We start from the raw sequence: 13,769 nt of genomic DNA, 5'->3' as shown, positions 1-13,769 counted from the left end.
TGAGGGGGGGGGGGGGGGCGGGCTGTCTGTAAGCCAAGACAGATTTGTCCCCCATGACTACCTTGAGACAGTCATCCCTTTCCAGGAGGGGTTAATTATGGCTGCTTGCAGAAGTTAGAAAAAACCCAAACACATGTGCTTTACCAAAAGAAGCAGGGTGTTACTTCAGCCTGGCTCTGCAATGTCTATAAAGATTGCATGCTTCAGCGGGGCTTTTTGGAGCTTTTAGCTAAAGCTGATTCAATGAGCTATTAGATAAAAGCACCAAAAATCCTCCCTAATGCACTGGACCCTTACCAAAATCCAGTGAGCTGGGTTGAAGTAACGCACTACCATTTTTGGGCATGGGCAGGGCTCAGCATGGGTGTCAAGTTTAAAGTAAAGCACTGGTTTTTGTTTGTTTGTTTTTTTGTACATGTGCAAGCACCCTTTGTATCTAAAGTGTTCAAGCTGGGGGCTACAAATGACAACCAGAGGGATTATTTTGTCCTTGTCCTAGGGTTAGTATTGTAGCAGGTCAGAATGAGGTCTGGCTCTGGCTTTGTTGATTTGAGTCACTATAAATTTGGGATTTTATTGTAATTGTAGGAATCCCTTCTCCAGAGCATTACGGTGTGCATCCCAGTTGGTGGGATCAGAGCAGATACAACTGTAACAAAGAACTTGGCTATAGATAATGGATCTAGTGGTGTGCTTTATAGTGAAAGCTGGTGGCATGAAGGTAGCTGTGGCAGCTGGTTGGTTTCTTATACAATGTGGTGATCATGCAACCACTGCAGACTTTACTGTAGTGTCTAGGAAATGAATCTGCTTTGTGAAGTATTCCAGAAGTAGTTTGATAGAGGGGTGGAAAGTATTAAAGTCCTAGTGAAATTGCTCTAGAGATACCTTCTGATGTGTCCATATTATGAAGAAGCTATTGATGTACCTAATGTATACCAGAGGGATGAGTGGGCAGCCATGAAGGAAACAGACTTTAAGGTCTGCCATAAATATATTGGCTTATTGTGGGGCATAGGCATGCCTGAGGCAATGCCTTTTATTTATAGGTATAGGGAGTCCCCAACCTGAAATAGTTGTGTGTGAGGACAAATCAGGAGAGTATAATGGAAACAAAAGCAGTGTCCTCATCACGGATCAGGTTCTTTATGGCTTTTAGTCCATCCTCATGGGGGATGGTGGTTAACAGAGACATGGCATCCATAGCAGCTAATATAGTGTTTGCTGGAAGCTTGTCAATGGAGCCCAGTTTCTTTAAGAAATATGGGGTGTCTTTCAAATAGCTCATGCCCCAAGTGGTGTATAAGAATAGGACAGAGGCAGGAATAGGATAGCCAGAAACTCCCTCAATGATGGTGCCAGTGCCAGAGATAATGGGGCATCCTGGGTTGCCAGTTTTGTGGATCTTGGGTACTAAGGAAAAATTAAAAATATACCCCCCTCAAATTACCTTCAAATGTGCAGGGAAAAACTGTTATCTCAGATATATTTCACAGGTACTTAAATGAGACAATGGGCCTGTATATCTATAGAATTTTGTAATAAAAGGCTTTGTCCTGGAAGAAATGTGGGGTCTATTTTTACCCTTAGACCCCTTCACAGAGGGAAAGAAAATTCCAGGAAGTAGAAACACTGAGTTAACATTGGGCAATTTGCTTTCTTCTCTTGTTTTGGAAAAGAGCAGGAAAGATTTTTCTCAACCAGTTCTACATCGAATTTCTAAAGCAAACAATCAAATTCAACAGAAAGTAATTTTATAATACATTTATAATATATAAATACATTTTAATTAAAAAGTAATATTCTCCTAACTCAGATCCAGGAGATGGTCCATTCGGATGCCACTTCCTATGATTCCAACCGTCAAGTTCCCCTGATCAGTCGACCAGGGATGTTAACCGGTCCCATGACTGCCCTCAGCCAGTCACAGCTGATTTCTCAGATGGGTATGCGGAGTGGTGTTACCCATGGTTCCCCATCACCCCCAGGAAGTAAATCTGCTACACCTTCTCCCTCCAGTTCTACTCAGGAAGAGGAGACAGAATCACATTATAAGGTACGTGCAGCCATGCCTGTTTTGACAGACATATTGTAAGAGAATGAGAGATGATTTTTACAGTTATAGAAATAACTTGCAGTAATAAGAGAATAAGCCTTTGTCTTTCCATTGGATACAAAAAAGAGAGACTTTCCTTGAGACAGGGAGATTGTTTACAGAGAACAATTCTTAGCTATGAAGTGGGAAACTATGACAGGTTTGCAAATCATATCAAACATCCCTGTGTTGTATTGGAGTTTGTAACAGCTAGCATAGTGGAGGCCCCTAATTCTGAGAGAAATCTCTTCCCTAAAAGATTTCTTATCTTCTGCAATTGCCAGATGCATCATGCTACAGTGTTTTCTTCAGATAGGATTTTGATAATAAATACATTGTTTAATGCTTGATTTTTTTTCCAATCGCAAGACTGCTCTGCAGACACACATCAGATTTTTTTGGGGGGGATGGGGAGCAGGGGGAGGGAGAATAAGGGGCAAAACACAAAAATCGAGCCAGGAGCTTAGCTAGCCCACTGGAAGTTGTATGTGTTAGCTAATCATAGCAGCACAAATGTCAAATAACACAGAAACATCCTCTATCTTTTAATTCACCTGGGTAGCTTTTTAGACAAAAGTTTTTAGCTAGAACAGTCAGTAAACTAATAATGACACAGGGCATGTCTACACAACAGTCACAACAAGCAAAAAAAGCAGAGTAAATTCAGCTTCAGTCAGCACATCTACACAAGATGTTTCTTGCAGAGCTGACTAATTAGCTCTGCAGTAAATGTCTCGCTGTCTATACGTGCACCCTTATTGGGACACAGGAGACCAATAAACTCCACAGCAGGGTAGTACTTGTAAATACTACCCTATAAATACAAGTACTACCCTGCTGCAGAGTTTTCTCATGCACAGCATGTAGACACTGACCTGGCTGGCTTCAATGTGGGGGCTACCTGCCAGCTAGCTCAACACTGAAGTACACTCATGCTCCAGCCAGCCCCTCCACAGCACATTGAGCCTGGTTGGAGCAGCCCCAGGCTGGCAGGCTGACCCTCCTCAACCCCCTGCCAGCTAGGGTTGCTCCAACCCATCTCAATGTGTTGTGGTCCAGGGTCACATGTAAAATAGTGTGCCCAGGAACTTCCCAGGAGCAATAAACTCCAGAGTTTATTGGTGCACATTAATGGCATGAGTAGGCATGCCCAGTGAGTTCCATGTTGCATTGGTTAGAGTGTTACCAGTTCTCAAGCCAGCTATATTAAAACTAGCTCAATTATAAGTATAGTACACTGTAGTCATCTCAGTGTAGACCACAAGTGTCAGAGACATGACTTATAGGCCAGATCTGGCCTGTGAATCCCTATCATCTAGCCCCTGGTGCTGCATGTCCCTGGCTCCAGGGTTGGTGCCATGCATAGCATGGGTCATTGCCAGGCTGGAGTGGGTGTGATGTGTGTCCTGGACTGGCTAGAGAAAGCACTGCCTGCACTGGATCCAATGTACAGGGGTGGGGGCAGGAGGGACTAGGTCCATGAGCCCAATCTGTCACATGGAGCTGGCCACATGCCGTTTATCCTTCCCATGGACCAGCCCTATACTGTTCACCTGGCCCACAGAGCCAGATGAGTTTGACACCCCTAGTATAGATAAACATCTTGGCTTTTGTGAAATTTGCTTGCTATTACTATTAGACTGCCAATCAAGAGCTGGTAGATGTGAAGTGTCTTCAGTGGATGAAGTGAATTGGTATATGTAAGATGTTGAGAAGGCAGGATTAAATGCATAGAAGAGAATATAGAGTAAAAATCATTTGCCTCAATGGGATTGATAGGAAAGAAGGATCAAAAGAGAACTTGGGCTAAGACTTCTAGACCACTTTAGTCATCCTACAGTCTTCTTAGATAATACACCAGCAAAGCAAACTCCTCCTGCCCAGGCAGAGTATAGTGATGGTGATGGCACAGCTACAGTGTTCGTGGGCACTCACTGATCATTCAGTACTTTGATGCCTAAACCAGCAACTTTGTGGGATAATGCTTACCCTTCTTTTAAGACTTTCATGGAAAGACTACCCCTGGAAGTCTTTTACTTACTATTACTTCTAATGATGTAATAGTGTTGAAGTGTTGTTATTTCCTGGATAGTCTAGGAAATAAATGAAAGGTAAGGAATTTTTTAGTGATATCTCTTTATTGGACCAGCTCTATATTTGGGAGAAATGTTAGACAAGCTTTTGAGCACAAAGGCCATGAGCCCACATGTAGTTTAGCTACACAAACTGCACACATGGAACATTAAAGTGTGCCTCACACTGCAAATTTGCAGCATGGGGTCAAAATTTGTTACCAGGATTTCCTGGCAGCAAAAAATAAAACAAAAACAGAAAAAAACCCAGTACGGCGTATGTTACAATAGCATGCTCTGGAACAAATGGAGGCATGGTCCTCCAGGGAAATGCTCTGGCTTCTGGCCAAAGCATCTCCACTCCTCCATTCATATCCTGCTTTGGGAGGAGCTGGACAAGGTTCAGTTTGCCCCAAGTGGGACACAGTGTCCTGCAACAAAGTGCATGTGCAGGGGAGTATGCTGAGTTACAAAGCGGCACAAATTTGTGCCACTACTATTTGTGCCACTGCACATCTGGATACAGCTGAACTGTCATTCCTAAGGTCTCAAATGATTACACACTTTTACGAGGATCAGTAGTTTGTTGGCAGTGCAACCACATTTTCAAAAGAAAAACTTTCTGAAAATCAAATTGTAACAAGCTCTGTGTGTATAAATGGGTTAACAAATAATACAGTGACAACAGAGATGTAGCACCAGGGCTAAGCAAAAATAAGTTCTTCCTCATGAGATTTCAGGAAAAAAATTCTCTATTTTCATTTCATTTCCCATAAATAGCAGTTTTCACTTCAGAACATGATATATCAGAACATTGTGTGTGGACGTTGATCTTCATTGGAACTAAATTGCAAGAATTGACATTTTTATCTGAAAACAAATGGATTTTCTGAAATCCTTAGATTTTACAGTGTTGGAATTTGATGGTGACTATTTGGCACAGCCCTAGCAACTAAAATTCTCCTTGTCAATACAGTATGAGTTTGAGACTTACTCTGTGTCGGCTTCATTGTTCTCCACTATATCTCTTCCAGTTTCAGTTTGATAATGCAGTAGCATAGGACTAGGCTGTAAATCACTCTTTATTTGCTGATACATTTCTTTTACATCCACTGTGTCAGTGATGGATGTTAGTGATAATGAAGTATTTGGAGGAAGTGTGAGATTCTTACAAGACAGTTAAGGCAACTTTTAGGCTAAGTACAGACATTCAAAAAGCCCAAGCCTGAATTGATTCAATCTTTAGAGGTTAGTTTAACCTGAATAGATAGAACCAATTTGTAAGTAAATAGACCTTCACTTTGGATTCTGGAAGTGCAGCCACATGTCTGCAGTGGCTTAGGCGAGAAGCCGAGCGGGGACAGGGCACTGGAGCAGCCCTCCATTCCCTTTGGCAGGAGCCACAAGACTGGAAGGAAGCTGACTCAGGGGGCGGGCCTTGGCCAGGCCCTTGCAGGCCACTGAGAATGAGTGGGGAGGGGTTTTAACCTTTACCCTACCCTGCAGGAACCCCAGCCAGGGTGTGCCTGGAGGGCAAAGAGGGAAGCAGCCATGCCAGGATTGTCCCCGGGTGAGGGGTGGCCAGACACCGTCCAGAACAGCACCTCAGGCAAAGTGGGGACAGGGAGGGTGATTAAACTCCCCTGTCTCCCCTCTCTCCCACACACATGGGGACCCCAGCTGGGGTCTGCCTGAATTTCTGCCCCACTAGCTGCTCATCCAGCAGGGGGCGTGGCCAGAGCTGGCCAAGGCAGCATTCTCAGGCGAAGCCGGGGCGGGGAGCAGGGAGGGGGATTACACTCCCTTATCTCCCCGTACAGGTATGGGGACCCCAGCCAGGGTCTGCCCAGCTTTATAACCTGCTGGCTGCTCCATGTGGTAGGGGGCATATCCAGAGCTGGCCAGCATGGCCCCGTCATTTGCCTGCCTCACCCAGGGCTAAGGCTGGGGTTGGAGCTGCAGGGTTAAGCTGAGCTGGCCCACAAGTCCTGCTGAGGGTGGGCGTGGAAAGGCCAGCCTGGGCTGGGCTGCAGGAGCTCCGGATTGCTTCCAGCTCCCCACACCCAGGTCTGGCCAGACTGTAAAGGAGCCAAAGCCAGCTGGGAAGAGAGCTGTCCCCACAGCCCAGCCCAGGCCAGGCCAACCCCTCCACACCTGTCCTCACCAGTGTCTGCTGCCAGGTTGGTTCAGCCCTGGGTATGGCAGGTGGAGAGTGGGCCCTTCCCAGCCAGCTGCAGCTCCATGACAGCCAGGCCCAGCATACACAGGCAGCAGCTGGCAGGGCAGCAGCCCAGAGACAATGCTGCTGCAGCTGTGGGCAGGTGCCTGGGCAGCCAGATTGGCCATGAAGGACAAGTCCTTCATGCGTGCTGCTACCAAGGCCAGCTTGGAGGTGCCGGCAGTCCTGGAGCCTGGTAGCTGCCTGTCGCAGGAGCTCATGTGCCTGCCAGCTGCCTCCTCCACCATGCTTCCCCTCTGAGCTTCTATATGTGCTCATAGCTAGGCTTGGGCACTCAAGAAGTAGGAGCAAATGTGCTTGTGGACTTGTTTCATGGGAGCACTCCCAATCTTAGTGGCAGATAGTAAGACATACCTTAAATGACATCACTTCCAGTGTATTTAAAGCTTAAAAGTGAGTGTTAGTGTTTGCATAAAATCAGAAAATGCAGTGGTTTTGTTTTCACTCATTGTGTCCTGAAAGCTAAACAGCCTTGAATCTGTGTTCTTTCGTCCAAAAGCAGTGGTCTGAAATTGCTTCCATTATATTGCCAGGGATGGGATTTTCAGAGGAAAATTTAAGAGCAATTTTAGTGGATTTGGGGTGTCTAACCCCCTTGGAAATTCCAAGCCTGACTGTAGAAGTAAGATGCATTCAAAGTCGTACTCTCCTAGTGTGGGGGGCCAGGACTCTCTATAGCCCCCATCATCAATGCTTTAGAAATCTTCTTTATTTTATGAAGTCAAAAGGTAACGTAGAAGTCCAGAGGTCTAGAACATCCTATTTATAAGTTTATAGTCCTAACCTGTGAATTGTCCCATCTTACTCCTTGGTTACATCCAGTGTTCTCCTGCCTGTCCAAGGGAAGAAAATATTTTACTACAAATTGGTTACAATTTCATAAATAGCAAAGAGCTTTACCATGTTTAAATAAAATTGACAGTTATCTGAAAGTCAGTTGCAGCTCAGGAAACACCTTAAGATGTACATGCATCCCAAACAGTATCTTTTGGAGGCATCCCACAGCTATTATTTAGGATCTTTACCAAGAGACATTTAACCCTCATAGCAGTTCCCTCTGCAGCAAGCAGTAAGCTCATGTATCATATCTGGAGAGTACAAGAGTGCTCAGTGAGCCAGATTGTACCAGGAAAGCACTGGATCACTCAGGTGGAGCTAGCCTATCCAGGGAACAGCTGCAGGGATGCCTTGCTAAGCTCCCCAGGCTTTGATGGGATCATGCACGATGCACCATCTTTTTGGGTTACCATATTTCCAGGTCCAAATAAGATGACACCTGTCATCAGGGGGTGGGCGCAGGTAGGGGGATTATGATGGTGGAGGGGGCAGTGACATGCTGGTGCCCTGCCCCTGCCCATTCTGTGGCCCCTGACTGACAAGCCACACCTCCACAGCCCTGCTACTGCCCCTCACTCCAGACCCACTGATCCCAGTCCTGCCAGTGCCCCTCACTCCCAAACAGCAGTACCCTGCCCCGCACCCCTTGCTGGTGCCCCTCATTTACAACCCACAGCCCCCTAATACTGCCCGTGCCCTGCACACCCAACCCACAGTCACCCATCCTGTCCCCCATGCCCCTCACTCCTGATCCGCAGCCCCTGTTCCCCAGCCCTCCTGGTGCCCCTCACTCCCAATCTGCAGTCCCTGCCCCCCCAGCGCTGCCAGTGTCCCTCACTCTGGTCCTGCAGCCTCTGCCCCCCAGCCCTGCTGGTGCCCCTCACTGTCGACCCTCAGACCCCTGGTGCTGCCAGTGCCCTGCACACCCAACCTACCTTCACCCCTCCCATCCCCTGTGCCCTTCACTCCTGACTTGCAGCCCCTTCCCCCCCAGCCCTGCCAATGCCTCTCACTCCCAACCCACAGACCCCTGCTTCCCCAGCCCTGCTGCCCAAGCAGCTCCCTCACTGCGAGTGCTCTCTCTCTTTGTCCCCCTGCCCCCCAGGCTTGTTGGAGCCCACACGGGGAGCACGTGACCCCCAACAGCCAACCTTGCCCGTTGCTCCCAGCTTGGAGCAGCCAGCCCCAGAGAGCAGAAAAGCTGGACATGTGCTGTTATAAAACCTGCCAGGACACAACACAGGGGTCCAAAAAAGAGAACATGTCAAGGGAAAACCCAGTCATGTGGTAACCCTACAAAAAGAAAATGGCCAGACTTCCTTCTACCTTCTGTGCAGTGAAGTCTACCATCCTTCCCATGCGGCTGGGAAGGAGCAGCCACTGTGTTTCTCTGATTGCAGCAGCTTGATTGTCTTTGGCACTTTTAGAAAGGGAGCAAAAGTGATGTAATAGTTCAAGGGAATTCAGCCAGTTGAAATGAACAGTCCTATGGCACTGTTTGACTAGCTCCTTCCACTTTCACCTGCTATGACTGTGAGATGCGTCCTCTCTTCAGTTTTGACTTGGGCCAGTAATAATGTGTTAAGTTGTTTACACATTTTTAGGGAGTCCTTGTATGTGGAAAGCCTGCATGTGACCTGCCTTCAAGAGACCTGCATATACTCAGACTGTCTTACTACACTGCACCACATTCATTCACCAGAATATTAATTCAAACCATAGTCTATTTCTCAGTGCACAGATTATGAAAATTATAGATACTTCAATGGTATAAGCTATACGCCCTCACATAGTCTTTCATTTGGTTGAAAAGTATTATGAATGGTTATGGAAGTGATTGTGAAGTCATAATAATTTCTGATAATTAATGGTTGTTCTTGGCCCTTTGGTTTAATGTCATGCTTTGGCCAGGGGTGTAGGTTGTAGCCGTGTTGGTCTAAGGACATAGGCAGACAAGGTCCTTTGGGTAAATCCAATATTTTTTATTAGACCAACTCAAATAGTTGGGAAAATTCTTCTTTGCAAGCTTTTGGGTACCAATACCTTTTGTCAGGCTGAGGAACCATCTGCAGTTGGTCTGTGCTCTTTCTGGATGGAATAGTAGAGAAGACAGAACCCAGCATGCATGTAGGAAAGCCAGTCAGTGAAAATGTAAATTGAGGTAGTCAATGGGTGAGAGACAGGTGGAGGGTGGGGAAGGGGAATGAATATAATAACTGCAGGGTGGTTGCTCCCTCTCCCCTCCCCTCCCCCATATTGATTTGTACAAAAGATCAAACAAAATTAAAATTAGCTGTAACACCATATAACTCACCAGTAGGGAGAACCCTTCTTATGTTTTTTTTCCACCTAATAAGGTGGCCTTTCACCTCTAGGGACTCTAATTCAAGTCTATTTGGCAATTTTAAATTAAGTGCAATTTTTTTAGTCTCCTTTCTCATTTGCTAATGGGCAAGTGTCCATTTGACAAATCTCACTACACTGAAATAGGGCTTAATGACAAGTCAAGAGCTGATGAACAGAGAACATTAGTACTACTGCCCTTTAGTCCCCATGACTAGAACTGTGCCAGCTAAAATGAATCCTCTTAAAAACTCTACAGTTTCTTAGCATTGCTGGTCTTGCAATCAAATCAGCAAAACCATCATAACAAGGACCTTCTTTACCCAGACAGTCAGTCATGGTTCATTACATTTTATGCTTAATGAATCCATATTCAGGTCTGTGTCTATTTTAAATGTTTAAAACAAATCTTCCTGATCAAGTGGTAACTCTTTAATATAATTGCTTAGTAGCCTGTGCATGGCAGGGGCTTCATAAGCACAAAAACTCACTATCTTTTTGCTTCAGGGAAAGTGTTTCCAGAAGCTAGAATATGGGACTGGCAGACAGTTATCCTGTTATTTTCCTAGCTTAGCTTTTACCTTTGGAAAAGTCAATCTCTCTGTCTCTCCATTTTTCCATCTAAAAGATGGAGATAATAATATCCCCCTACTTCCAAGGATGCGGTGAGGCTTATTCTACTTAGATCAACATTTTGAGTTCCCTGACATATGAGATGAAGTAGTTTTAAAAGATCTTTTCCCTCTACATCAGTTGTTTTCAAACTTTTTAGACATGATACCCCTAGATTTGCTCAAGACAACCTTTGGAAAATACTAGCTCTTTGTTTTCACTTGCTTTCTGACTACTGAAAAATAGTAGAGCAATTATTTTGTTCCAGAGAACTCAGAAAGACAACAATAGGTCAGAATGTTTTTAACATTATAGTTTCCTATTTGAAATCTCTGGGTTTATCATGTGAATCATGTGTTAATGTAACACAGCACACTGATGCACCCTTGAAAGGATCTCAAAGTACCTTAGGCTTCATAGCACCCTGACTGAGAAGTACTTCTGTACCTGCTGGACCTGTATTTCACTCTAAGGGATTTTCCTTTTGCCTGCCACAAGCTGACACCTTACCCTCTGCCTGCAATAATATCCTTCACCAAGAAATGTACTTTTTGTCTTCATGTTCAACATTGTGACTATATGTCCTGTTTATTGGCTATCACAGATGTCAGACACTATCTTGTAATTATGGAAGGCCTAGGGGTATAAGTACAGAACAGTCTCAAAAAAGCAGTTACAGTTAAGCAATCTGGGTTGCAGGGTTCAGCAAGGGGTATTAATGCAATCTGAAGTCTAACACTATCATCAGAAAAAGTTGGTCAGTGGCACAAACTAAAAGGGAGCAAAAGATTCAACCTCTGAGTAAGCAGAGGGCATGTAAATAGTTTTCAGTGGGGTAAGAAGAGGCCATGGCTTTACTGTAGTGCAGCTGCTCCTTGGTAACTGCTCTTATTCTGTAGTAAGTGAAAGCCTCTTTCATTGAGGGTTGTGGCTCTCTGGCTTAACTTCTATTTACCTATATTGAGTAAATGACAGTTTTTGTGGAGCAGTTGGTACATAATAATCCTTGCCACTTTTCACCTTGCAGTTAGTTGTTTTTATGTCTATATCTTGAGTCTAGACCCCCATAAAAGACCTGTCCAGTTATATTCCAATGGCCCACAGAATGGCCTACCCAAAACAGTTGATCCCATGAGCCAAGATAATCCCAGGTGAACTGAAAGCAGCACTAATTCAGTGCATTTTATACATTCTAAACTCCCACCAGATTCAGTGGGCATTTGTGAAGAACATGGATTCTGGGGCTAGACCCATACTGTAGGGATCTCCCTTGAAATCTTCCTAGATGTTGCACAAAAATCAATTTATGTTATCTCAGTATTTGCAGCATTCCTGAAGCCCATGGCATCCAAGCAGCTGTATGTATTTGTTTAAGGAAAAAACTGGTATCTCATTAAGTTGATCACTGAGTATTTTCCTAAACTTGTGTCACAGTTTGCTTTGTGAATACCCCAGAGGTGAAATTTTCCTGCTGGTGTGTGTGCCTGCCTGCATGTGGTCATGCAATTTGCATGGTCTGCATCAACAGGGGTGAGGCACAGTTGCCTTTCAAATGTCAAATGTCTCTGAAAGAAGCACAATGATCATGTGTGGTTATTTTCTCTGTGCTCTACGAATGCATGTGGTTCCTTTGCCTGACTGGTGCAGGGTGAGGTTTGTACTGTATGAAGAAACATCCACACAAAACATAGTCAGGATGATGAAAGTTGGGGAAGGACTTGTAAAGAGGAATGATAACTTTATTAGGCTTGAAATCAGGATTAGAGCTGGTTGAGAAAACAATGGAAGACTGAATTAATTAATCAATCAAGGGAATTAACAATACAGAAGCACATTTTGAAGAAAAAAAAGGGTGTGTGCTACTGGCTAAAAACTACAGGGAAGCAAAACAAGTAGAGAATGGGGAGAGTTAGGAAGGAGTAGGAGGAAATTAGCAAAAGCAAGTGAAAAAACACTTGGGACATGTTTAATGGAAAGTTGTGTAGAAGAAGTGGGTAGCAGGTAGGTTGTAGCAGACTACCATTTCAGTCTTGATGTTCACAGAAGTAAATAAATATGACCCCACAGAAAAAAATGCACTGCTGGAGCAACAATGAGGAGCTCATGAAACTAATATAAAGAGGGAGGATTACAGTGCTATGATTGAAAGTAATGAATTTTCCAAGGCTGCATCTCACAGTTCAGGTAGATGAGATAGATACAAAATACAGGACTTGAGGCACAGTTAGAGTGAAGCAGAGTAGAAAACGGGTGAGAAGCCGGTGTGAGAGGCCCTCCTATTCAAAAGAGATCAGTGAAAAAGCTGTGGAAAACTCAGACCAGGAAGTCTAGGGAATGCTCCTGAATGACTAGGAGATGTTCCTGAATGACTGATCAAGCATGCAGTGGGAGACCAGGTAGAGATGACTGAGCACTATAACTCCACAGGATATCCCAAGAGAGGTCATGTTTAACTAACCTGATTAATATCTTTGGAGCAGCAACAATAGGAGCAGCAATGGATAAAATATACTCCTTAATTGGACAGTGAGAAGCCATTCAAAACATTGCTACTTAAATGGCTGATCTATACTAGATTTACAACATAATAGTGTGGTGAAATCCTTGAGTGACTAAGGAATAGGATGACTAGAGAAGTCATACAGAAGTGCTAGTGAGACATCAAGTGTGAGGCAGATAGAAAACAGTCTTCTATTCCAGGTTTGTTCATTCTCTATAGAACCGATAACCTGGAGAATACACATGGAAAGCCACAGTGCAGGACAGCAGTAACAGGACAGAGCTCTGTGGGAGGCAGGACTCGAATAGCAGTATATGCCATAGGCATGGAATAAGATGCCTTGGAAGGGTAGGGAGGCAGTGAGAAGAAACAATTCAGTAGGCCTGGCCCTAAGCAGTTAGATTTGTCCCTCACTCCTTTGAATTACAAGGCATTTGTATAGAAGCGAGAATGGATTCAGAGAGTATCATCAGGTGTGATCCTTCGTCTGCAGTCTTTCAGCACCTGGGGACTATGGTGTCGACACCTACACAGTCAAATGGCTCACTAATTGGCTGGAGGGCCACACCCAGAGAGTGGTGGTGTATGGGTCATTTTCAACCTGCAGGGATGTGGGCAGTGGGGTGCCCCAGGGCTCGGTCTTCGGCCCGCACTGTTCAACATCTTCATCAGTGACTTGGACAAGGGGGTAAACAGCACCCTGTTCAAATTTGCAGACAACACTAAGATGTGAGAGGAAGTGGGCACGCTAAAAGGGAGGAATAGGTTGCAATCGGACCTAGACAGGTTACAGGGGTGGGTGGATGAGAACAGGATGGGTTTCAACACTGACAAGTTCAAGGTACTGCACCTGGGGAGGAAGAATCAGCACCATACCTACAGGCTGGGGAACTCCCTTCTCATCAGTGCAGAGGCAGAAAAGGATCTTGGTATCATTATTGATGCCAAAATGAACATGGGCCAACAGTGTGGGGACGCGGTCAGGAAGGCCAACCATACCTTGTCATGTATCCACAGATGCATCTCGAGCAGGTCCAAGGAGGTGATCCTCCCCCTCTATGCGGCACTGGT

The 13,769-nt window shown here is 45.0% G+C and overlaps 1 protein-coding gene across 1 annotated transcript in view; it reads left to right on the top strand.

Annotated features, from left to right (window-relative positions):
* TOX2 (TOX high mobility group box family member 2) overlaps positions 1–13,769 on the top strand; it is a 105,268-nt gene that overhangs the window by 19,789 nt on the left and 71,710 nt on the right. The window contains exon 3 of the mRNA XM_019513114.1: positions 1,817–2,056. Within this exon, the coding sequence (XP_019368659.1) occupies positions 1,826–2,056 (231 nt within the window). The 5' untranslated portion in view covers positions 1,817–1,825. The remainder of the gene's footprint in view (positions 1–1,816; positions 2,057–13,769) is intronic.

The sequence above is a fragment of the Gavialis gangeticus genome, unplaced genomic scaffold, assembly GCF_001723915.1.
Source record: "Gavialis gangeticus isolate Ggan-Ray unplaced genomic scaffold, GavGan_comp1, whole genome shotgun sequence".
NCBI classification, from domain to species: domain Eukaryota; kingdom Metazoa; phylum Chordata; order Crocodylia; family Gavialidae; genus Gavialis; species Gavialis gangeticus.
The sequence above is the reverse complement of the archived record's forward strand: the minus strand, read 5'-3'. Positions and strand labels throughout refer to the sequence as shown.